Source organism: Lontra canadensis, unplaced genomic scaffold, assembly GCF_010015895.1.
Source record: "Lontra canadensis isolate GAN:19392208 unplaced genomic scaffold, GSC_riverotter_1.0 scaffold58, whole genome shotgun sequence".
Lineage (NCBI taxonomy): Eukaryota > Metazoa > Chordata > Mammalia > Carnivora > Mustelidae > Lontra > Lontra canadensis.
Genome location: NW_022631052.1, coordinates 9,898,198 through 9,924,049, shown reverse-complemented (window position 1 = coordinate 9,924,049; position 25,852 = coordinate 9,898,198). Strand labels below are relative to the sequence as shown.

Here is a 25,852-nt window from a genome sequence, read left to right as displayed (position 1 = left end):
TCTAGAATAATAATCTGAAAAAATAAAAAAGGGATTTTACGAAACCAGCATAATATGAAGGCTAGAACAACAAAAATATGGCTCTGTGCCGCTCATAAAACATGAGTTCAAAAAACACCTGATGACCAGTTAGAACTGAAAAGTGAAAAAAATCAGTCTTACAGATTTTATTTCCAATATGCTACTCAAATGATGTAGATACTGTTTATCATATCAGAGAAGGAATGTTTAGAAAGCATCACGTGAAGCTACCAAAACCTGATGCTATTTGTCTCAGACTTTGAGAAAGGCTTTCTAAAATAACCCGTTGTTCATAAAGTGACGGATGCTCCTAGACCAGATGGGCTGACAGTCACAAAAGGTGGTAATGAAGTTCATCTCCCAGACAACACAGCCCTGTGCAGCCAGACAAAGCCGTAAACACAAACCTTGTGTTCAGATGGATGGATCGACTTACACACACACACACACACACACACACACACGTACATTTTAATGGAAACATTTAAATCTAATTTCTTGATAACCTGAAACAGAATTTGGGCTAGCGAAGCTTATCACAAAATAAAACCAACCTCGAGGTCTTCAGAGAGGAGAGAGGAATGGGTTGCCTTTTGAGCCATTTCCTGAAGCTGTAGCTGAGTCTTCTGAAGAACCGCCTGGCATTCAATCTGATTCGATTCAAGGGTTTTTACCTTCTTTGTGAGTGACCTGATTATTTCAGTTCTTTTATGTAGTTCACCTGAGGGAAATGTCATTGATGACTACCTTTTGATCAGACTGGAAGCTAAAATGCATTTTCAAACACACGATTAAAAGGTTAAGTGTGCTAAGTAATTTTTTAAAGGATAATTCTTTCTTAAGATTGTATTATGGAACCCACAATACTGGACCCTAGTCAAGAAACAGAAGAGTCAGCAACCCTGCCCCCTGGATGTCACTTCCTAAGCACGATGTCTCCAATTCCCACCTTCCCAACCACCATCTTGCTAAGTGTTTGCCTGCTTTTTAATTACAGTGTTGCCACCTATGACATCCCTACAAAGTTTGATTTTAGCCATATATAATTGGGACCATACTCTTTGAGTTCTTCTGTTGGTTCACTCACATTGTTGTACGTGACTGGTATTTGCGCACTGTTGTCGCTACATGATATCCCATTATAGGACTACGCCAAAATGTATTTACTACCACTGGTGGTCACTTGGGTTGTTTCCACTTTGCAGCTGTTATGAACAACACTGCTCTGAATATTCTTATACGTGTATCTTGGTGCATGTTTGCAAGTTTCTCTAGAGCCTTGCTACTCCAATGGGGTCCTTGACCCAGCAGCGTTGACATCACCTGGTTAATCTGTCAGAAAAGCTCAGGCCCCAGACCTGTTGTATCAGAATCTATGTAGTAAGATCCTTAGGTCAATCACATGTACTCTGAACTATGCGTATATTCCTAGAAGTGGAAATGCTGGGCCATGAGCTAGGTGTAACTTTAACTTTACTAGATACTGTCAAATGATTTTCCAAAGTAGTTGTACCAACTGACACTCCCACCAGCAGGGAATGAGTCTTCCCTTGGCTCCACAACACCTGCTACCTTTACACATACCTGGTAATTTTTGCCAGTCTGGTAAGCATAAATGGTATCTCATTGTGGTTTTAATTTGCATTTCCCCAATTACTAAAGAGAATGAGAATCTTTTTTTCTAAGTAGGCTCCATGCTGGGCTTGGAGCTCCAACACAGGACTTGAACTCATGACCCTAGCATCAAGACCTGAGGTGAAATCAAGAGTCAGATGTTTAACCAACTCAGCCACCCAGGGGCCCCTCAAGTTTCTTATTTTAAAACCAGATACTGTTGGCTATGTGCAATGTCATCTTCATTCTCTTTAACACATTTGTATAAGGTATTATATCACATCTAATGTGCGACCGAATCAAACATGATGTAAATATGTGTGTGGCTGGGTATGGTCAGAGGAAAATCAAATGATCATCAAAGAAATGGAAAACTATGCATATTTAGATGTTCAAGTTTACCTAGACGTCCAACAACAGATGAATGGATAAAGAAGATATGGCAGACTGTCAGGTTTATAGAATCCTTTGGGTAACAGAAGATAAAAAAGGAGGTGAAATGTAGTTATCTATTAAACAGATCTAAAGTTTTCCCTTCTGATACTGATGTCTGGTATTGATGTAGTATCACCAGAACATTCAGACTTTAGGGCAGCACTGATGGGATGACAGAATTAAAATATGGTACAAAGAAAATTTTTGTAAGCCATTTTTGAGACTGCTATATTTTTAAAAAAGATGACTATTTTAGATACTTAAGATCAAGTTCAATACCAAAAATTTAAAATATTTCTATCAGTTTAACAGAAATGGCTAGTCCCATGGCATCTTTATTCATATTCTAGCTCAAAACTAATTTATTTTTCCTTTTTTTTAAAAGATTATTTATTTTTTAAAAAAAGATTATTTAGGGGCGCCTGGGTGGCTCAGTGGGTTAAGGCCTCTGCCTTCGGCTCGGGTCATGATCCCAGGGTTCTGGGATCGAGCCCCGCATCGGGCTCTCTGCTCAGCGGGGAGCCTGTTTCCTCCTCTCTCTCTCTGCCTGCCTCTCTGACTACTTGTGATCTCTGTCTGTTCAATAAATAAATAAAATCTTAAAAAAATTTTTTTTTAAAGATTATTTATTTATTTGAGAGAGAGAATGAGAGAAGTCAGGGGAGAAGTCAGGGAGAAACAGACTCCCCGCTGAGCAAGGAGCCCGATGTGGGACTCAATCCTGCAACTCCAGGATTATGACCTGAGCTGAAGGCAGCTGCTTATCAACTGAGCCACCCAGGTACCCTCAAAACTAATTTCGTTCAGATTCATATTTATTTATTTTACAGAGAGAGAGAGAGAGAGAGAGAGATCACAAGCAGGCTCCCTGCTGAGCAGAGAGCTCCATGTGGGGCTCGATTCCAGGACCCTGGGATCATGACCTAAGCTGAAGGCAGATGCTTAACCCACTAAGCCACCCAGGCGCACCTCAGATGCACTGTTGACACTTCAGGTTAACTGGAGCTCACTCCACACGCTTTCTACATTTAAGCTGTCTGCCCAACTTTAATTCACATTGTGTTTGTTCAACTCTGAGTGTTCATAAAGGCCTCCTACCTTCAATTAAACTAAACTCTAGGGCAGCAGGGACTGTGTTGAGATATTCTTTCTTTCTCTTATCTTTCCTGTGAGCCCCCTTTTTTCCCCCTAACATATTTAATATTTAAATACATTTGTGTCTCGGGTGCCAGGGTGGCAGTTGGTTGAGCATCTGACTCTTGATTTCGGCTCAGGTCATAACCCTGGGGTCTGGAAACTGAGCCCCATGTCGGGCTCCATGCTCAGTAAGGAGTCTGCCTAAGGATTCTCTCCCTCTCCCTCTGCCCCCTCCCTGCTCGTACGTGTGCTCACTCACTTTCTCAAATAAAAATATTTATTTTAAAATAAATACATTTGTGTCTAACCCATGAGTCCTTTGAATAGGCTGGCATATAGTAAGTGCATAACAGATACTGCTTATGTATTTCAGACCTTCTAATTTGCTGCAACGTTCTTCCAAAGTCAACACTTTCTGCCGATCCTCTTCCCATGAAAGAAGTTGTCTCTGATGTACTGCAACCATATCGTTGAGCTCTTTATCACGATCTTTTAATTCTCCAATAAGCAGCTGCAGCTCTTTCCGTTGTTTCTCGATAGTGGAAATCTCAACTTCTGACCCGATGTTCTAAGCAAAGAAAGTGGTTTTACATCAAAAGAAAACTAATCAATAACATAAGTCAGCTGAGGCATTTTTTTCCAAATAATTGTATCTTCTTTTGCTGCCAATTCAAGACAGTTATTTTTTATTCACTGGTTATAACATGGCATCAAAATTGCGTAGATTTAAAACGAGTTCATGCCTACTGTGCACTCTGCCTCTATAATTTCCTGTCATACCACACATGCCATTCTTAAAAAGTGGGACCGTCTGTAAAACCTTCATTAGCCTATCACAAATAAACTCATTTTGGCATTTTGGTCTCTGCTGTCAACCCATTCCTTGTATCAATCAACAATATTACCCCACACTTTGCCCCAGCAATTCCGGATCAATCACGTAAAGGAAAACATGAAATAATTACTGTCTGAACGTAAATAAGTCTCATAACATCTAGCACGTAATCAATCTACCAAGAACAATGTAATACTGTGATTGGTCCAAACTCAACACACCTATTTATAAAGGAAAATTTTCAAACCTACACAGAAAACAAGAGAACTATACAATAAACTCTCTTATGTTCAGTACCTAAGTTCTACCATTATCAAGATTCTGTCACATTTCAATTTTCCTTTCTCTTTTTGTTGTTAAAAAGAAAACTCTCACATATTTTGGCATACCTCTCTAAAAATGAACACTTTTTATATCACCATGATGCCATTTCATACCTAATAAAATTATGCATATGTCATTTTATTTTTAGTCTTTATTTTTAAAGATTTTATTTACTTATTTGAGAGACAGAGATCACAAGTAGGCAGAGAGGCAGGCAGAGAGACAGAGAGAGGAGGAAGCAGGCTCCCTGCTAAGCAGAGAGCCCGATGCGGCGCTCGATCCCAGGACCCTGAGATCATGACCTGAGCTGAAGGAAGAGGTTTAACCCACTGAGCCACCCAGGCGCCCCGCATATGTCATTTTTAAAAAAATTTTATTTATTTATTTGATAGACAGAGATCACAAGCAGACAGAGAGGGAGAAGGAAGCAGGCTTCCTGCTAAGCAGAGAGCCTGATGCGGGGCTCGATCCCAGGACCCTGGGATCATGACCTGAGCCGAAGGAAGAGGCTTTAACCCACTGAGCCACCCAGGCACCGCCCCCACATAGGTCATTTTAAACTAGATCGTGAAGTTGGTCTGACCTAAGTGTGAATCCAGATTTAACCACTTCAGTGGCTCTATAACATTGCACAAGTTACTTAAGCTCTCTAAGCCTTGGTTTCCTCACCTGTAAAATGGCAGTAACAACACTTCAACTTCTTAGTTGTGTGGATTAAGCAAGATAAATTGTGTAAAGCACTCCACATTACCTGGCACAGCGTAAGCACTCAACAAACATGAGCTATCTTTTTTTTTTTTTTAAGGAAATGTAAGGAAATATAAGGAAAATAAGGAAAAATACCGTTACATTTTTTTAAGGAAAAATTTTAGATAACAACTTAATCATGTGAAGGGATATAGTTTTTCCAAACAGCTATTATTAAGATTGTGAAGCGCATTTTGAAATATAGTACTGCTCCTTAGCCAAGAAACAAAGAACTGAAGTGTTACTTCAAGAATTCTATCTTAAAAATAGTAGTTAAAAGGAGCGCCTGGGTGGCTCAGTGGGTTAAGCCTCTGCCTTCAACTCAGGTCATGATCTCAGGTTCCTGGGACTGGCTGGAATGGGCTCAAAGCTCGGTGGGGAGCCTGCTTCTCCCTCTCTCTGCCTGCCTCTCTGCCTACTTCTGATTTCTCTCTGTGTAATAAGTACATAAAATCTTTAAAAAAAATAAATAGTAGTTAAAAGTTCACCAGAGGCCCATGTATACCAATACTGCTTTCTGGAAAATAGCATTTGTAAATAAATAATGACAAATGAATCACAGTGACTACTAGTAAGCACAAAAAACGGAATTTGGGTCAAGTGATATCAAATCACAAGATTTAAATTCTAGTCTTTGATAAACCATTCATTAATTCACTGGACAAATCCTTGCTGAGCGCCAGGTGCTTGGGGATGCAGTAATGAGCGCGCCGGCAAAGAGCACAAATTCTGGCATAGGAAAACCGGCAACACGTCAAACGTGCAAAAAAGAAAAGAGAGAGAGAGAGAGAAAAGAAAAAAAAAACGCATTTCACCGTACTGATGAATGCCAAGCTCACTTTTCATCGTACACTCATAAATGCAAAGCTCGTTTTCAACCCTTTTTGGGAAAACGGGAGTCGGAGCGTGCTCCGCCCCTCGCAGGTCACTATGAAGGAAATTCAGGTCAGGAGCGAGGCGGCGCCGAGAAAAGCCCTCTCCAAACGCCCGGGAGTCGTTACAAAGTGAGCACCTAGTTACTCGCCGCTCGTCTCGGCGCCTGGGCCGAATGTCGTTCCTACTAAGGGAAGGGTGCAGACGCTCCGTTTCTCCTCTTCGTACAGTGTATCGTTTTCCATTTTAAGGAGAAACCGTTCCTTAAAAACCAGCCGGGTTCGGCCAGAGTGCTCCCAGTCCCGCGAGGCTCGCTGTCCGCTCGCTCCCGGACGCGCCGGCGGGGACGCTGAGCCCGCGGCGGCCGCTCACCTGGCGCCCGGCGAGGAAGGTCGCCGAAGGGTTCATGGGTGCTTCCTCCGCCCCCGGAGAAAGTCGGTGAGCGCAGGGTCACCTTACAAACGCCATAGGCGCTCCTGCCCGGAGCGGGGGGCGAGCCCCGAACCCCGGAGCCCCGCGCCCTCGGCCAGTCCGAGCAAGGACCCAAACCGCCCGCCCAGAGGAACGCGCCCGCCGGCCCCGCTACGGCGTCGCCGAGGGGCCAACCCCGGCTCTCGCGAGACCCCAGGTGCGCCGTCCTGGCTCTCGCGCGGGCCGGTCCGGGGGCTGCAGGCTCTTGGAAGGTTTATCTGCGGTAGTGAGGTCCACCAGCCACGGTCAGGAAAGAAACGGTTCTTCACCGCTACCCAGAGAACCAGGGCTTAAATTAAAGGCCGTTCCTGCCCGTCACCCCAGTTTATGACGGTTGACCTGCTCACTTCTCTCCCGGTCTTGTTGGCGGGCACTGAGAACGTGGCCTGGCCATTCACACGAATGCCTGGACGGACGCAGACGCCAGCCCCGGGAGTCAGATGCTGGCCAGCCAGCAGACAGCTCGAAACGAATAATCAACAGATGGCGGGGAGAGGGCGATCTGTTGTTGTTGTTGTTGTTGTTGTTGTTGTTTGGCTCTTGATGAATCTTTTGAATAGCAATGAGAACGTGGACACTTGGTCATGACAAATTCTACCACATTCTGGGGTGAATCTAAGCTTTTTCTCGTGTTATCTCATAGTCACCCTTCTTCTTTTCACTTGTTATACAGAAACTCGACTAAAAAAATGAAACTTAACTACATTCAACCCCTGATCGCCCACCCCCTACCGTTTAACCCATAACCTGGCATTAGTGGCAAGACAGATTACCAAATATGGTGTGATAGTATTTCACCTTTACTTTTTGATTGACTATGAATGAACAAAGCATGCCCTTGTGTTCATAAAGGACAATCTCAAAAAAGGAAAAATTAACATGTTTTGAGGCTTTACTGATTTGAGTGGCATTTGCCTCCTTAGGATAGGACTATTGAAGAGAACCAACAAGACAATGTCTAAGATCTAAAATCGGGAAAGCCAATCCTGACTAGTTAAAGACATCCTATCAGTAGATGACTGTAAAGTCTTGGTGTAATGAGAAAGATAAAAAGGAATGTGGTTGAATGTCAACTTTCCAGTTAAGGAGCATTTCAATTCAGGTTTCCCAAATTCCACCATTCCAAATTCCATTGTTAAAATGTGGCATTTTTCTACCAGGCAACCACATGCCTAAAACTCTCTAAAAATATGTATACAGGGGTGCCTGGCAAACTGGGTGGCATTTTTTTTTTTTTAAGATTTTATTCATTTGACAGACAGAGATCACAAGTAGGCAGAGAGACAGGCAGAGAGAGAGAGAGGAGGAAGCAGGCTCCCTGCCGAGCAGAGAGCCCAGTGCGGGGCTCGATCCCAGGACCCTGGGATCATGTCCTGAGCCGAAGACAGAGGCTTTAACCCACTGAGCCACCAGGTGCCCCCTGGGTGGCACTTCTATTCTTGATCTCAGGGTCCTGAGTTCAAGCCCCACATCAAGTGTAGAGATTACTTAAAGATACAATCTAAGGGGTGCCTGGGTGGCTTAGTTAAGAGCCTGACTTTGGGCCATGATCTCAGGTTCCTGGGATAGAGCTCCCTGTTGGGCTCCCTGCTCATCCAGGAGTCCGCTTGTTCCTCTACCTCTCCCTCACACTACCCCATGCACTCTCAAATAAATAAAATCTTTCAAATACATAAGCTTAAGAAGTATGTGTACAGAGAGAAAGTAGTAAGAAATGAGGCTCATTTTATGGGATTATAGTTGGTGAGTAAATAGAATGTGGTGAGAATACAATGACTAGTTGCATATCAAAAACCTCAGTATTGGGGCGCCTGGGTGGCTCAGTGGGTTAAGCCGCTGCCTTCGGCTCGGGTCATGATCTCAGGGTCCTGGGATTGAGCCCCGCATCGGGCTCTCTGCTCAGCAGGGAGCCTGCTTCCTCCTCTCTCTCTGCCTGCCTCTCTGCCTGCTTTGTGATCTGTCAAATAAATAAATAAATAATCTTAAAAAAAAAAAAACAAAACAAAACTCAGTATTTTAAGTTTACTCACTCCCAGAGGTTTTCTTTAAAACAGAAAAGAGGGACTCCTGGGTGGATCAGTCAGCTGGGCGTCCCACTCCTGATTTTGGCTCAGGTCATTTTCTCAGGGTCATGAGATCCAGACCCACCTAGGGCTGTGCACTGGCAATAGAACCTGCTTAGGATTTTCTCTTCCTCTGCCCCTCCCCTCCTCAAAAAGTAAGTAAATAAATAAATAAAACAGAAATGACCTTTGAAGTTATCTTTTAAAAATACAGAAAATCTCCAAGCAGGGATACCTGGGTGGCTCAGTTAGGAGTCTGCCTTTGGCTAAGGTCATGATTCCAGGGTCCTGGATTCGTGCCCCACGTTGGGCTCAACGGAGGGCTTCTCCCTCTCCCTCTGCCCCCTCCACTGTTATGCGCTCACACTGTCAAATGAATCAATCTTAAAAAAAACCTCCAAGCATTATACTGCTTCTGAATTTACTCAGTCTGATGAACTAAACGGACTTATTCCTATCTATTTCCTAAGTAATTTAAAAAATAACAAAAACAGGATCTAAATGATAGACTTCATCTTTAAAATTGCAATTTATCAATTTTTTAACTAAGAGCAAAAAAGCTATCAAGTTTTTGCCTTTTTTTTTTTTTTTAGGATTTATTTATGGGGTGCCTCAGTGGCACAGTGAGGTAACCATCTGACTCTTGGTTTTGGCTCAGGTAAAATCTCAGGTCAGATCTGACCCTAGCTCAGGGTCCTGAGATGGAGCCCTTTAACAGGATATGCACTCAGCACAGAGTCTGCTTGGTACTCTCTAAAATGAACAGATTTAGACAGAGAGCAGGAATAGGAGGGACAGAAGGGCAGAGGTCAGGGAGAGAAATCAAGCCAACTTGGCGCTGAACACAGAGACTGATGGAGGGCTGGATCTAAGGACCCTGAGATCATGACTTGAGCCAAAACCAAGCACGTTTACCATGTATTTTATCTTTTTTTTTTTAAGAGATTTTACTGATTTATTTGACAGACAGAGATCACAAGTAGGCAGAGAGGCAGGCAGAGAGAAAGGGGCAGGGAGCAGGCTCCCTGCTGAGCAGAGAGCCCCATGCGGGGTTCAATCCCAGGACCCTGATATCATGACCTGAGCCAGAGGCAGAGGCTTAACCCACTGAGCCACCCAGGCGCCCCTCATGTATTTTATCTTAAGCAACAGCTGATTTACTGAGGCTTCTATGTAGTAACTAAAATGGAATGTAAAATCACTTGTCTGTATCTATTTTTTTTAAGAGAAAATACTGCATATCAAAGCTGGGTTTGCATTTAAGTTGCCAGCTTAACTGCGGCAAATCGTTTACAACTATGACATAAGGCTGTTTTAAAGGTTTATACTCTTTTTGCTAAAAATACTAGACTGCAAAAACATTTACATAATACATACATAAAGGGAATGTATGAATTAAAGTCAATCCTTGAATTTAGCACATTTTCATCAGGGATTAAACTAATGCTCCATTTTAAATTCCAGGTCGAAGAAAAAGATTCACACATGTTATACACAAGGACAATTTTAATCCTCCATTATCCTGCAGTAACATCCACTGCTGGCTTTATATGGATTAAAACTGCATTTGCCAAGAACTGTGAACATTGAGAATCTTTACATGAAGTCACATGGTTGATACAGGCACAGACATCTTCCAGCACCAACAGAATACATACACAACACATACCAAATGGTCTTGATGGATAAATTTGCTTCATCAGATACTCCTACTATTTAGTAAAATTCACAGTTAATGCAGAATTTTTCTTAATTTGCATGTTTATTACACATTTTTTCCTAAGATTTTAGTTATTTAAAAAAAAACATTCATTCGAGGTTGTAATTTGCATGGCAATAAACAATGGGTTCTGAATTTCTTAAAGGTGTCTATAGCGATTTAAAATACCAGGGGTTTTCTTTTTAATTTGCAGAGCCTAACTTAAGACCTTTATAAAAACAAAGTTTAAATTCATTCAGTGCATTCATTAAAACTCACTGTCACTGTTTCTCTTCTGAGGAAGACTCATTTCAATTGCTATTTCCCAGATTTCATATATATATTGAGTATCGGTGTATATTCTTTTCAACTGGCTACAGGATTTCACTCCCAGAATTGATAGTCAGAACAAGAACTCGGCGGCATCTCTGAATGACCTTCCACTCAAAACAACAGTAATAGTAACGTATAAAATGAATTTGGGGTCTGGGCCCCCCCCCCCGACTTAAAATCACCAAACAGGTTTCCCAAGTATTTCTGGAAAATATTAAAAATATATGCGTAATATTTTACCATATGGTGCACCATCATTCTTTAACCATTTCCCAATTGTTCATTTGTATCAGTTGCAGTTTTTTTTGTATTTATGAGGAACATTGCGATGACCACCCTCACCCACAGTTTTAAGCAAGAATGATTCTATCTTTAGGATAATGTCAACTAAGTGGCTTACTGGGTCAGACTGCAAATGGTTTTAAGGCTTTAACATACTTTACCAAATAATCTCCAGAAGAGTGTGAACAAGTCCTACCAACATTAAGTTAATATGACCACAAAGTGGACTTGGTTGGTTAACAATGAAGCAAATTCAACCACAAATCTATCAGATGCCCAAGCATCTCAAAACTATCACACCAAAGAAGCAAGGAGACAATTATTAATGGTGATGAAGCCAAAATTCAAATTCTTCAAATATTACTCAGCTTTAAATCATGATTTCACTAAATCATGATTACTTTAAGATAATAAACAGAAAGGTTTTGCACAAAAAATCTAGTGTTTTTCCAAAAATAAAAAGTTAATAAGAGAAAGAGAAAAGTCAGTACCAAATGACCAAAAATTTTTATTTGACTAAATTCTATTTCATGCATAAGCATGACAGTCTCCCTGTTTATTAGACTTTGGCAATAAAAAAAAGAAGCAGCCTTATACAGAACAGTGAAAATGCCAAGGGTGAGGGTAATCTACAGTTTTACTGTAGGATAAATATATATATTTTTAAAAGGCCTCTCTCCCTTTGGCCATATCAACTCTCAGTTCAGATCATTAAATAGAGACAAATTTTCAAAATCACTTCTTTACTTCTCCAAGATCTTCAATGCTATCATCATCCACCTATAAAACACAAATAATTACATCTCATGAACTGTGGTGTCAGATAAGCAACTTGCTTTAAACACTTATATCCACAGGTACACATGTTCTACCTACTCACCTCTGGCCATTTTTCCTGAATGACATCAATTATGTCATCTGTAAAGTCTCCCTGAATGATGATTTCATCCTCTCCTGTTACTGAGGCACCACAGGAGAATTTTTGAGCAAAAAATCTTTGTGCTTCTTTAAGATCAATTTCTGTTATTTTTTAAAAAAGAGCAAGTTTATAATTAGAATTATATATCAGAAGTATTTTTCAAGTTTGAAATTTTAAAGATTTTATTTATTTATTTGACAGAGAGATAGAAGAGCACAAGTAAGCAGAGCAGCAGGCAGAGGGAGAGGGGGAAGCAGGCTCTCCATGGAGCAGGGAGTCCGATGTGAGGCTCCATCCCAGGACCCTTGGATCATGACCTGAGCCGAAGGCAGCCGCTTAACCGACTGAGCCACCCAGGCGCCCCCCCCATCTTAAAATTTAATCTGTATCTTAATTTCATAAAACAGAATGCCTTAACAGGTTTTATATGCCTCTCATGGTAATTACAAACTACCACAGGCAGTGGTCTTCGTAACCATTCAACTTGTATTTTCAAGGTCAAATAAAGCTTCGGTACATAAAAATAGCATTATTTGGGGGGGATGGAGTAACCGGGTATGATGGGCATTAGAGGGGACGTGATGTAATGAGCACTAGCTGTTTTATGCAACTGATGAATCACTGAACTCTACCTCTGAAACTAATAATACACTATATGTTAATTAACTCAAGTAAAAATAAAAAAAAAAAATAAAAGACGCATTCTATCTCTCTCTCTCTCTCTCTCTCACACACACACACACACACACACACACAAACATTATTCATACCATTCTTAACTCATATAGTAAGACCAAAATAAATCCAGGAACACATTAATTCCAGGAATTAACATATACATTTCCAAGTACAATGTAGTTCTTCTGTTTATCCCTTTTTACAAGAGCAATAGTTAGAGCAGGGAAACAAATCTATTACCTAATGACTGTTTTTCAACTGTGCTGTCACAGGAAGGGACCTTGGTTTACAATTTCACTGTTCATTCAAGGCCTCCAGAAGGAGCTCTGAAGCAGGACATTCTGCTGATATCCACATTCCCTCACCCTCTACTACTGTTCTCAGAGGGCACAAGCCATTCTGCAGCCTTTTGCCATCTAGCCTGCAGGGACAGAGGAGCAGGACTGATAGGCTTCAAAAGGAATCCTACCTAACACTCCTCATTCCACATAAAATATGCTCAAGCAGGTCTTCTGTAAAGGAAAAAGTTTAGTTCCCTTTGCTAAACATTATATTTCTTCAAAATCTGATTTTGAAGCTATACTTAGACATGCAAAATCTCATTCTGTGTCTTCTTAGCAAAAAATAGACCTGTAAAATTTTCACGATGCCAGATTAAAAAAGAGACAGAAAGACCAAGACAGAGACAGAGAGAGGGAGGGAGGGAGGCAGAGAGCAACAAAGACTATAGTTCACACATTTTAAACATACTTAAACTTGAACTCACCGAAAGTTGCAAGGCCACATACTCTTGTTACATATTTCTTCTTTGCTCTAGGAATTTTGGCTATCGTAACTTTTTGTGGTACAGTCTTCTTTTTTTGCTTTATTTGACCCCTTCCACCTTTATTTATTAAAAAAAGAGTTCCGCCTCAATTGTTTTGGTCATAAAGAATACCGTCTTAAGCTTAATAATTTTCAAAAAATACCAAATATTAATTTCTAAAGTTTCTTCTTCTAACACAAAACTAATAAACATATGCGTGAGTATTCGTTCAATAAATATTTATTAAGTAATATGTACCAAGCACTGCACCAAGGGCTGAGGACACAAAGATGAACAGAATAAAACATAATCCCTGCCCTCCAGGGACTCTCAGTCTAGTGAAAGAGACAAAAAAAGTTTAATAATTACTACAACTGATATATACTTTAACAGGAACCATGAATACTGCACACCACCATGGCTTTGCAGAAGAATGGCTTATTCAGCTTCTGGAGAACAGAAAAGCTTTCCCAGAAGAAATGGCATCTAAGTTCTTATAGAAGGACTGGAGAGATACAGTAAGAAAGGCTATCCCAGGAGAAGAAAATAGTACAGAAATAAGAGAAGGCATTATATTTGAGAACTACAATTGTCTCGATGAAGGATGCTTATGGATATGTTAGGAGATAAAGCCAGAAAAGTAAATAATTACCTACCAGTCAAAGAATCAGCAAGACAAGCTTTGTTGTTTGATTTTATATTGAGGCAGAAGAAAAGCCACTGAATGAATGAAGGAGTTGAAAAAAAAAAAAAAAAAAGATTTAGGTTTTAGGAGATCACTCTATAGCATGGAGGGTGAGCCTTTGAGGATTAAGGCCAGCAGAGAGCTATTGCAGGATCCTCCATTAGTTTAGGTGGAAATTAATCAAAATCTAACAAAGCAGTGGTAAAGGTAATATCGACTAGGCACAGGACAGATTAAGGAGAATAACAGAATTTAGAACTCACTGAAAGGAATTAATAATAAATTAAGGAAGATGACTATTAAAAAAAAAAAAAAAACTGATTAAGAGGACCAAAGAAGGGAGATCTGGGTGGTTCAGTCAGTTAAGCAGCTGCCTTCTGTTCAGGTCATGATCCCGGGGTCTGAGAATCTAGTCCCGAATCACGCTCCTTGCTCAGCAGGGAGCCTGCTTCTCCCTCTGCCTGACACTACCCCTGCTTGTAATCTCTCTCTCTCTGACAAACAAAATCTTTAAAAAAGGAAAAAAAAAAAAAGGAGCAAAGAAAGAGAACTCTAGACAAGTGTCAGGTTCTGGCTCAGATGAATGGATAAAGTATGCGGTCAATAACCAAAAAACATAGATTTGGGATTTAGTAAGTTTGGTTTTCTTGGAAATACTGCATTTGAGGTGCCTGTGGGACCACACACACTGGCAGTGTAGAGATAAGGCCAGGACTAGAGGTACAGATCTAGGAATTTCAAGCTTGTAGAGTGGTGTCAGAAGTTAGGGATGTGAAAAGAATCATTCAGGGAAAAAACTACAGAACGAGGAGGTAAAAGGGCTGAGCACAGGATCCTGGAAAATACAACTTCTTTTTTTTTTTTTTTTTAAGATTTTATTTATTTATCTGACAGAGAGAGATCACAAGCAGGCAGAGAGGCAGGCAGGAGAGAGGAGGAAGCAGGCTCCCAATCCAGGACCCTGAGATCATGACCTGAGCCGAAGGCAGCGGCTTAACCCACTGAGCCACCCAGGCGCCCGAAAATACAACTTCTTAGGGACAGAAGGGAGAAGAGAAGCCTGCACATAAGACCAAAGAGGAGTGAGCGACAGGGAGGATGAAGAAAGTCTGTTGCAAAGGAAGTATATGGCATTTCAAAAGGCGTGCTCAAATGCTCTTATTGCTTGGCAATTACTGAGCCACTGATGACCCCTACGAGAGGAATTTCAGTGGTGTGACAAGTCAGCTTAGGGTGGAATGAGGCATAACAATGAAGGACAGAAGAGCAAGGACAGTGAGTCTCTAGTCTTTCTACAAAAGTCTGGCTAAGAAGGGCAGGGCAAGGGATAAGGTAAAGAACGGGCTCTTGGGGGAATTTTTCTTGAAAGATGCACAGTCCTTATTTATAAGCTAATTTTAGTCATAGGGGAGAATAATTAAGGCAGAAGGAACAGGCAGGGACAGGATCCAGAGTATAGGAATTCATTTTAGCAGCAGGTAGAGAGGTATTAAAAAAAAAAAAAAAAAATTAACCAAGCTGACAACTTGAGAGAAGAATATCTTTTATCCATGTCTTCAACTCTAACTAAATAGAATACACAGGTATTTAATAAGGTAACAAAGGTTTCATGTCATAAATAAGATGGCTGGTTGCTTTCTTGCATATGAACACAGCAAATAAAGTATGCTTTCTTAGATCCAATTTACTGTAAAAGCCCAAATCATATGACATCCAGTCATCCTGAGAATATGACTCTGTGTGGCTCTGCAGGGTACACATATGGAACTACAGCAGCAGGGAGACATTACTGGCTCTGGGACTGTCCTCATTATGTATTTCCTCTAACAGAGAGAAGGTGTGTTTATATAAATGAAGTCACGGATTTAGGCCTTACCTCTCTTCTGCTTTTTCTTCTCTTCCTCTTCCCCTGCTGTGCCTTGACCCTCCGTAATTCCAGCTTCTTGTTTTGGTGAATTTTCTAGATGTTAACAATGAAATCCAAAAGCATTAACATTACTTCAAAATCACCTTAAAAAAAAAATCACCTTTGAGCAACTTCATACACAAATAAGGCATCTTGCCAACAACTGAGCATGCTGTTTCTAAAGCAAATGATTACATTGCTAAATTCCTATCTAGTCTAATTCTGGTCATTATGATTAAGTGCAGGATGATATATGAAGATTAGATTCTTTCAGCACAAAAAAGGAGCACAAAACACTCAGACTCTGCAGGCATGTTTACATGTAAAGGTACTAACCTAACCTAGGTAACAGAAGTCTGGGCCTAAGAAGACTCCTTCCTCGGGTCTTATCATATCCTAGGCAGGTCACGCCTGGGCTGACCATGACCTCACAGACTTAACACCCAACTTTAGGGTTCTTATCCAACCACAGAAATGACTGTAGCTACTATCCAAAAAGACCTTCTATGAAGTTTCAGGGATTGTGCCTCTTAGAAACAATCTGACAAAGCAGCAAAATAGTGGAATAACATCAGGATCATCTGATAGGCCTGTTTCCAGCCCAGGTTCTCCCTTCTTCCTGCTTCTGCCTTCATTTCCACCCATCTTGTAAGAGAAGCCAACAGTTTTAACAAAATGAAGAAATCTGTTCTCTGCAGTCTTCCTTTCCTCTGGCAACAGCAACTCCCATTCTTCTAGTTGCCAAAACCCTAGATGCCTCCTTTTCTCACATCCCACATGCAGTACATCAGAAAGTCCTGTCAGCTCTACCTTCAAAACACATCGAGAATCTGCCTACATTCCTCGCCTCCACTGCTACTGCTCTAGCAGGTCACTGTGGTCTCCTGACGTGATTATGGCCGCAGCCTCTAATCTGCTCTACCTTCAAAACACATCAAGATGGGTGCCTGGTGGCTCAGTGGGTAAAGCCTCTGCCTTCGGCTCAATCATGATCCCAGGGTCCTGGGATCGAGCCCCGCATCGGGTTTTCTGCTCAGCAGAGAGTCTGCTTCTCCCTCTCTCTCTGCCTACTTGTGATCTCTATCAAATGAATAAATAAAATCTTTGGAAAAAAAAAAAAACAAAACACATGGAAATCTGCCTACATTCCCCGCCTCCACGGCTACCATTCCAGCAGGTCACTGTGGTCTCCTGACGTGATTATGGCCGCAGCCTCTCATCTGCTCTCCCTATATTGCCTGTGCCCTCTTCAGTCTATTCTTTAGCACAGTAGGCAAAAGAGATGCTGTTGAAACAAAAGTCAGACCTTATTGCTCTTCTGTTCAAATCTCTCTGATAGTTCCACATCTCATTCTGAGTAAAAGCTAAGACTAGGCCTTTAAGGTGTGGTCCTCCATTAGCTCTCTGACTTTATCTCTGACCCTTCCCCACCCCCTCGATAAGCTCCAGACACAAAGGCTTCCTTGGTGTTTCCTGGATGACAGGTAAGCTTTTACCTTAGGGCCTTTGCACTTGCCCCACACCTGGAATATTCGTCCAGATATCCAATGACTCACTCCCTCACTTCCTTTAGGTCTTTGCTCAAATGCAATCTTTTCAGCAAAATCTTTCCTGCCACTACCTAAAATTTCAAATTCTTTCCCTAGTAAGTCTTATCTCCCCATTCCCTGCTCATCACTACTTAACATACTTATTTATTTATTTTACTTAGTCTCCCCTTTCTGATATAATTTCCAAAGAGCAGATCTTTTGTTTACTGCTTTATCCCCAGCATCTAAAACAAAGTGTACATATAGTATGCTCACAAGGAGTAATTTGTTAAATGAATGAGTGAAAACACATTTGCTCCTAAACCTTCTTCTAAACTTCTCCTAAGAAGTTATTCTAAACTGTGTCAGAGAGGTTAAGACACATGAAACAGTGTATGACTCTACATAAGGAATTTTAACCCGAGAACGAAAAATGGTTTTGAAGCTAATTGGTATAAATACAATTCTGTAATTACAATTACAATTCTGTAATTGTATTTATACAATTTAGTGCTACTAAAGGAGCACTTTCATATCTTTAAAATAATGCCTTATGTGCATTTGTTTCAGATATACAAATATTCAAGATGAAAGAAAAAAATGTTCATACCTACAGTAAGTTTTGCAAACTCATTTGGAAAATTCTTCTCTAACCACTGTCGACATTTAGCAACATCGGGCATATATTCACAGTACTGGGGGAGTGGGGGTGGGAAGAACAAATTGAGTCACAACAGAACATTTTCAATCAACCAGTACATCTTAATTCATTCCCTATTATTTGCTATATTAAGAATGATAAAACCAACTACTCCCACCCTACACTTTATCCACAGGAATTCAGTATTCCACCAGGAAATGCCCCATAAGAAATTGGAATTTTAAAAAGGATTAAGCAGCTCTTCACTGTAGTAATCAAAACAGAAGGGCCATTAGAAAAAGGAGCAAACAGAAAAAAAAGAGCATGTTCACTTCTTGCTTTGGGCACACAGGTGTCTCACCATTTTTGTGACTTGCCCACAGACCCTGACTCAGAAGCTTATTTACAGAAAATCTTATACATAATTTTAACTTATACTTTCCTCTGCTTAGACATTAGATTTTGGCTTTAAGGCTAATCTCATCTTCTTAGGTAACTATTCCTAAGTTCCAAGGAAAAGTCCAAACTGTACAGCCAAGTACAAAAGATGTACACATATGATACAAAGACTAAAGAAAACAATGTGTAAGACCATAAAATTATTCTAACCCAAAGTTCTCTATAGAAAGTTGAAACTCAACTATCAAATGACAGAACATGAAAAATAAAAGTTCTCAGGCTAGCTCTGAAAAGCAATGACCTCAAATGCAGAAGGTAATAAGAAAAGAACTTTAAAAGGACTTACCTCTGTTGGTAATGAACAGACTGGGGAAATGGAGAGAAAAAAGATTAGAAAATTTTAATATATAAACACACACGGTTCATCCCAACTTTTATTTTAAATTTGACAAAATGCTTCATTTCTATTTTTTCCTATAATTCTGTATCACTTTTCAAACACCACCCATCTTTTTTTTTTTTTTTTGGAGGTAAAAGCCACATGGTTCATAGAGATATTCTATTTTTTGTTTGTTTGTTTTTAATCTAAAGAAGACCATAACCCTCAGTTGGTGGGACACCAAACTACACTATCCGGCATATCTTAAGGTTTTACCATAACCACTTCAATGGGTCTGAAGTTAAGCTGAGAACAATTCCCAACACAGCAAAGCTTGAAAGGAAATGGTTATTTCCTTCGATAGTTTTACCTAAACAGCCACCAGTTTTTATTCATACTAATACATTCATAGACTTCAGTAGCACTTTTGCTACCATTTCTTTGCAATATACGTTTCCTTTTCTTTTTCATATTGTGCTACATAAGATAATGCAACTGTAAAGCTAGAGGGAACGTGGGTCCAATCCTGTCCTTGTATATAGGCTACATGGGCTAAGAACTAGAAGAACTCAAAAGGTTTCCCAGTTCTAAACAGAACTGTTACTTGGTCAACCATTTTGTTTTTATTTTTAAGGTGAAGAATTGAATAGCTCAGTGTGCTCAATATCCTGAGATTTGTGACGGAGAAGAGGGCTGGTACACCATTACTCATCACAGCAATTATCGTTACGTGCATTATTATGTGTCACCACCACCCCCCTGTAAGAATCACATCTGCATTACCAATAAGTAAGTAACCTGCTGCATTTGGTTAGTAGAACAGGATTTGAACCCTGGTCAGTTTCTGAAGCCCTTAACCATGAAATCAGATTACATGACACACACAGACAGTGTAGCTGTGTGCCAGCCACGTGACTGTGGTATGCCTCCTCCTCATCCCACCATCACGTTTTTTACAGTTGAAGCTCTAAAAAAGGTTCAATAGCTCAGCCAAGGACTAAGGTGGTAGGTACGTGGCAGAAGAAATTTAGCACCTTTTTATTTCTTGTTGTTGTTTTCTATTTATTTATTTTTTTTTTTTTACTGTAACATATGATGTATTATTTGTCCCAAGGGTACAGGTCTGTGAATCATCAGTCTTACACATTTCACAGCACTCACCATAGCACATACCCTCCCTGCTATCCATAACCCCGCAACCCTATCCCTCCTCCCAGCCCCCAGCAACCCTCAGTTTGTTTTGAGAGATGAGTCTCTTATGGTTTCTCACCCTCCCAATCCCATCTTGTTTCATTTTTTCCCTCCCTCCCCGCCATGGCCCCCAGCCCTGCCTCTCAAATTCCTCATATCAGAGAGATCATATGGTAATTGTCCTTCTCTGATTGACTTATTTTGCTCAGCATAATAACCTCTAGTTCCACCCATGTCGTTGCAAATGGCAAGATTTCCTTTCTTTGGATAGCTGCATAGTATTCCATTGTCTGTGTCTGTGTCTGTGCCCGCATGCGCGCGCACACACACACACACATACACACCACATCTTCTTTATCCATTCATCTATTGATGGACATCTAGGTTCCTTCCATACTTTGGCTATTGTGGACATTGCTGCTATAAAGATTCAGGTAGCACCTTTTTATTTCAAGCGTGGAGATCTTTCCACCAAAGCTCTCCCTGGTTAACCAGAGCTCTATAATCCTCACAGTTCAAGTTCAAATACCAGTAGGTACAGATATTCAACCACACTTTCAGGATAAAATTATAGGTTAAATACCATTATAGCAAATACTAAAACTATAAAACTTTGTACGCCACTTCAAAGAATATTCAGTTCAACAAAATTCTAATACAATGAAAACATTTGGACAGTTCACTGTTACTTTTTTTTTTTTTTTAAAGGTTTTATTTATTTATTTGACAGAGACATAGTGAGAAAGGGAACACAGGCAGGGGGAGTAGGAGAGGGAGAAGCAGGCTTCCTGCCGAGCAGGGAGCCCGATGCAGGGCTCCATCCCAAGACCCTGGGATTATGACTGGAGCCAAAGGAAGATGCTTAAGGACTGAGCTACACAGGCACCCCTGTTACTTGCTTTTAAAGTCTAATTCCTGGGACACCTAGGTGGCTCAATCGGTTAAGTGTCTGCCTTTGGCTCCGGTCATGATCTCAGGGTCTTGGGATCAAGTCCCTTATCAGGCTTGCTGCTCCGCGAGAAGCCTACTTCTCCTTTCCCTCTGCTGCTGTTCCCCCTGCTTGTGTGCTCTATCTCTCTCTCTCTCTCTCAAATAAATACAATCTTTAGTAAATAAATAAATAATAAAATAAAGTCAATTAATCTCCCTTCCTGTAAACCACTCCTTTTCGACATGCCAATCGAGCAGTTACCATCAAACTTGGCATCACTCATAGTGCAATTCCCTGACATTATGTACTTGCTGATGTGATGCAACATGAAGAACAAGTCATCATCGGCCATGAAACTTTCTGCTACGGTCTGAATGTTTGTGTCCCCTCAAAATTACTATGTTGAAATCCTATAATCCAATGTGATGGCGTTAGAAGGTGGAGCCTTTGGGTGTATTGTTCATTCTTCCCTACGGCCTTATGAAGTAGGCTCTTTTTTTTCTTTTCTTTTTTTTTAAAGGTTTTATTTATTTATTTGACAGAGAGAGAGATCACAAGTAGGCAGAGAGGCAGGCAGAGAGAGGAGAAGCAGGCTCCCCGCTAAGCAGAGAGCCGGATGCGGGGCTCTATCCCAGGACCCTGAGATCATGACCTGAGCTGAAGGCAAAGGCTTAAACCACTGAGCCACCCAGGCGCCCCTGAAGTAGGCTCTTTAACAGATGAGGGAACTGGCCGAGGTCACACAAGTAAGTAAATGGCTGGGGCAGGATTCAAATTCAGAAGGAGTCTGAAGTCACAATCCTGAAGACAAAATGTCTCCCCAGAAAGCACACCACCCTACCTACCTGTTTCACACTCTACTCCAACCAGCACTGTTACAATCAGCCCTTTCTTTTCCCTCTCTCCTGAAGACACTATATTAAATCTTACCACCCTACTGTTCTTGTGAATTCCTTCACCTTTCCTTGCAAATTCCACCCTGTATTTAAGGCTTCTCATTTCCTTGGAAATTTCCCTACTTCCCTCTGAACAAAGATCCCGGCTCTTCCTCAACTCCTAATTCATAGCTACACTCAGTACTGTTTAATTTAGCATTTAATACTCAGTGCTTCTCCTACATAAACTCCTTGAGGAAGTACCTTGTCCCCAGCTTAGTGCCTGGGACATCAATATAAACTAGGAAAATAAACCCTTCTTGAAAAGGTTAGGGACCTCTGGTGAACACAGATTATCACAGGGGTGCTTTGCGTATTTTGTGGTGTTGTTCAAAAGCCACCTTAGCAGTCACATACGCAATTTAACAAGAAGGTTTTCATATACCATATTTCATCAATGCTAAATTTTTTTTTTAAGATTTTATTTATTTATCTGACAGAGAGAGAGAGAGATCACAAGTAGGCAGAGAGGCAGGCAGAGAGAGAGGGGCAAGCAGGCTGCCCGCTGAGCAGAGAGCCCGATGTGGGGCTCGATCCCAGGACCCTGAGATCATGATCTGAGCCAGAGGCAGAGGCTTAGCCCACTGAGCCACCCAGGCACTCCCATCAATGCTAAATTTTTTATAGGGATTATTTTATAATTATGGCATGTCAATTTGACAATTTTCTTTCTTAGTAGAACATAAAATAATGGTGAATCTTATAAAACATGGAGTCTTAGATTAGATGAAATAGAGTACAAAAATCAATAGCTCTTAACTACCATCTGACGAAGATAAATACACCATACTAAACTAGTATAGTTCTCTAATAATAAAACTTACTGTACTATGTTCTTGTGTTAGTTGCTCTATCAGAAGCTTTACACAATTCACCTTAGGACACAATCATCATTTCACTGTACAGACCTTAAGAAACACACCTTTAATCCTTAACTGAATTAGGTAACTTGCCCAAGGTCACATAGCAGGTAACGCTGGAGTCAGGAGGCAGACACTAGTCTGTGACTCCAAAGGCCAACAAGATGACCAAGTAAGACTAGTATCGTAACAAAACTCAGTCAACCCTATAAAAAGTTTCCCTGCCTTATTCTCACTGAGGTATTTTATAATTTTCACTCTCGAAGATATCTGACAAATATCAAGTTGACAACCTTTTTTAACTCAGCGATATCTCCTCTCCTTCTGTAGTAAACTAAACTCCAGATGATGTCTCTATTATACTTACAAAATGGAAAGTCTCCAAACACAAGGACCTTTCCTGACTTATCCAATCACTACTCAGTCCCTGGCACCTAAAACACTGTGAGGCACCAAGTAAGTGGTCAAAAATATTTCCTGAGAAAAATTAGTATTTCCTTGCCCCCTTTGCTATCCTGTACCTTCAGATTTTTCTGAAACTTTGCAAAATGCTAATAAAATTAGCATTAGTAATTAAAATTACTAGAAAGTAACATTAGATTGAAATCATCTATTTCCAAATCTCTACTCCTGACTGTAAGCATCTCCAGGCCAAGTAGCAAGACACAAAGTCATACACGTCAGGGGGAAAAACAAGTTAACCCATGCCTCCCCTTCACCAACACCCCTCCAGCCCCCAACTGAGGATTTCCCTGATAACAAACACAGATGAGAAGAGGATTAACAGGATCAAATGTGATACTCCTATCACAATGCATAAAAACAAAGTGAGCAAAAAAGAGCCATTTTCTGCTTTGTAACACTTGCCTCCACAGTAAAGGACTCGAAGTGGGTAGTCTGCATCTAACTTGGTATTGCCCCTCGGGTCTCCTTTGCAATCATGCCCACCGGATTCAGAAATATCAGCAGCCATCTCCCAAACCTGTAAGCAAGCAAGGAAAATAACACATTTTCACTCTTTTGGACCAAGATCCCAAAAAGGCAGTGTTCAGATGTAGCCTCACCCCCTTGCACTAGCAATACCTCACCCCTAAATCTGTTTCGATTCTGTTCTTAAGTGAAGGATACAAGCTGCATTAAGATTCATAAAATATAAGCAATTCTGGGCACACCACTACCAGCTCCACAGGTCTACAGGGAAGCAAGTGACAGCAGCAAAAAGACCGTGAAGAATTGGGGTGGGAGTGGAGGGGGGGGCACTAGTGGAAAGAGGAAGCAACGGGATAATAGGATGGGGAGGATGATCCGTAGTGACGGGACAAAAGGTCTGGGGGTGATCTGGGAGGGATGCAAACTGCAGCAAAAAAAAGGCCACAAAGCAGCTGGAGGAAAAGAGGCTTGAAAAGCCTACGAAGAAGGGGTGGGTGACTAGAGGTGCCCTGGGTACAGGGTGTGGGGACAGCTCAACGCCAAGGGAGGGACACAGGAATCAGGGAAGGGGATGGGAGTGGGAGGGGGCGGGGAGACCAGAATCTGAAGAGAGAAAATGGGGGCAGAAGAATCAGCAAGGGGCAGAATGTAAGAGCACTGGGGAGACAAGGGCGGCCAGGACTTGGGGGAAGATCTGAGGCAAAGGGGCAATCCCGGGGAAACCAGAGGGGCCCATGTGGGCGGGGGTGTGGAGACGCCCGGCCCGGCCCCCTTCCGCCGGGCAGCACCTCGGCTTCCCCCACGCTCTCTACGAGCTTCTCGGAAGAGGGAAAGGCACAAGGGGTCGTTACCCGGGCGGTCGCACAACCCCCGCCGCCTCCGCTCCCGCCACTACCGCCAGCTGAAGCGACACATGCAACTCCTCTTCCCCGGCCAGGGCCGCCTGAAAGCCCGTCTGCCAGCCGCGGTCCCGCGAGACAATAAGCCTTTATCGCGAGATTCAGGCCGCCGCTGGGCGGCTGTCGCGAGAAGCCTGGAGGCGGAGGCGGAGGGGACTTGAGGAGCATGCGCGTTTCGTTCGAGGGCGGGGCCAAGCCTCAGAAAGGCTGACAGCCAGTAGGCGGTGCTCGTTACCCGCGGGAGAGAATCGGCGGTTGGCGTGCGGCGCGTGGAAGCGGCCGCGGATGCAGTGGGGACGTGCGGCGTAGTCATCAGTGACTCCCTATTAATGAGCTGGGGAATGTTGCCCCGCGTCTGGGGTGCATCCTGGAGTCCTGACTAACCTCCAGTCTGTTGGATAAGTCACTCCTCCGCGGGGAGATGGCAGCTGGAAAAGGCGTTTGGTTTCAACACCTCTCCCTGCACTGGCTGAATTATTCTGGAGAGGATCCTGTCAGCGTTCCTTAGATTGTTCTCATCGCCCATAATCTCACCACCCTAACAGCTGTTTTCATCGCCTTCCTCGTATTTACCTATCCTTACATGGGTTGCAAATTGGAATTAATCTCTAGGGTCTCCGGCTTTCAGCAGCCAGAAGCCGGGTAGACAGAGCCACACGCGGGGTGGGGGACGGGGGGCCGCGTCTCAGCTCTGCTTCCATCTGGTTGTTTTCCTTCGGGAAAATCCATTCCTCACCGTGCTCCGCCTGAGTCCCATCTGTGAGATGGGAACAACATGACAGTGCTTGCGGATCTCTGAGGGTTAGGAAAATGATGACCAAAATGTGCTTCGTAGCTGGTGGAGGTCGTTCTTTTGTATTTTGTTTAGTCCTCCACCTCTTTGCTTCCTTCCCTGCCAATTTCTTGTGCCACCACCACCACCACCACCCTTAAATTTTCTGCTCAAGATTTACTTCGTGTGGGGCACCTGGGTGGCCCAGTGGGTTAAACCTCTGCCTTCAGCTCAGGTCATGATCTCAGGGTCCTGGGATCGGGCCCCACATCGGGCTCTCCGCTCAGCGGGGAGCCTGCTTCCCCCTCTCTCTCTGCATGCCTCTCTGTGATCTCTGTCTGTCCAATAAATAAATAAAATCTTTAAAAAAAAAAAAAAAAGATTTACTTCGTGTGCACAAAGCCATCTGGCACAATCTTATCCACCAGAGACTGTGGCCACCACTCTGACCTCTTTCTTAAAAGAGGAATCCCTCCTTTCCCCCATAGAAGAGTCAGTTCTCTTTAGTGAAAGAAGATCTTATTCCCAAACGTGGTAGAGTCCAATAATAATAGCTTTCT

General features: G+C 42.0%; 2 protein-coding genes across 9 annotated transcripts in view; both read right to left on the bottom strand.

Moving 5' to 3' along the window:
- Window positions 1–6,575, bottom strand: part of CCDC62 (coiled-coil domain containing 62) — a 51,122-nt gene extending 44,547 nt beyond the window's left edge. For 5 of the 7 annotated variants that reach the window (XM_032876395.1, XM_032876394.1, XM_032876396.1 and 2 more), the window contains exons 1-3: window positions 6,359–6,575; window positions 3,583–3,775; window positions 576–742 (exon numbers count right to left, since the gene is read on the bottom strand). In XM_032876395.1, the coding sequence (XP_032732286.1) occupies window positions 576–742; window positions 3,583–3,775; window positions 6,359–6,394 (396 nt within the window). In that variant the 5' untranslated portion in view covers window positions 6,395–6,575. Of the gene's footprint in view, window positions 1–575; window positions 743–3,582; window positions 3,776–5,682; window positions 5,816–6,358 lie in introns of those variants that run through there. The other 2 variants (XM_032876399.1, XM_032876400.1) reach the window with 2 other exon arrangements.
- A 3,436-nt stretch (window positions 6,576–10,011) lies between these two features.
- On the bottom strand, window positions 10,012–24,619 carry DENR (density regulated re-initiation and release factor). Of its 2 annotated transcripts, none has more exons than XM_032876391.1 (8): window positions 24,517–24,619; window positions 23,559–23,673; window positions 18,742–18,761; window positions 17,967–18,051; window positions 15,798–15,881; window positions 13,198–13,314; window positions 11,715–11,854; window positions 10,012–11,614 (listed from the first exon to the last, which is right to left on the bottom strand). In XM_032876391.1, the coding sequence occupies exons 2-8, from the start codon at window positions 23,662–23,664 to the stop codon at window positions 11,570–11,572; spliced, it is 597 nt and encodes a 198-aa protein (XP_032732282.1). In that variant the 5' UTR covers window positions 23,665–23,673; window positions 24,517–24,619; the 3' UTR covers window positions 10,012–11,569. The 2 variants fall into 2 exon arrangements, with proteins under 2 accessions (XP_032732282.1, XP_032732281.1); XM_032876390.1 differs by having other exon boundaries at window positions 24,473–24,607.
- Between the last annotated feature and the right edge of the window lie 1,233 nt (window positions 24,620–25,852).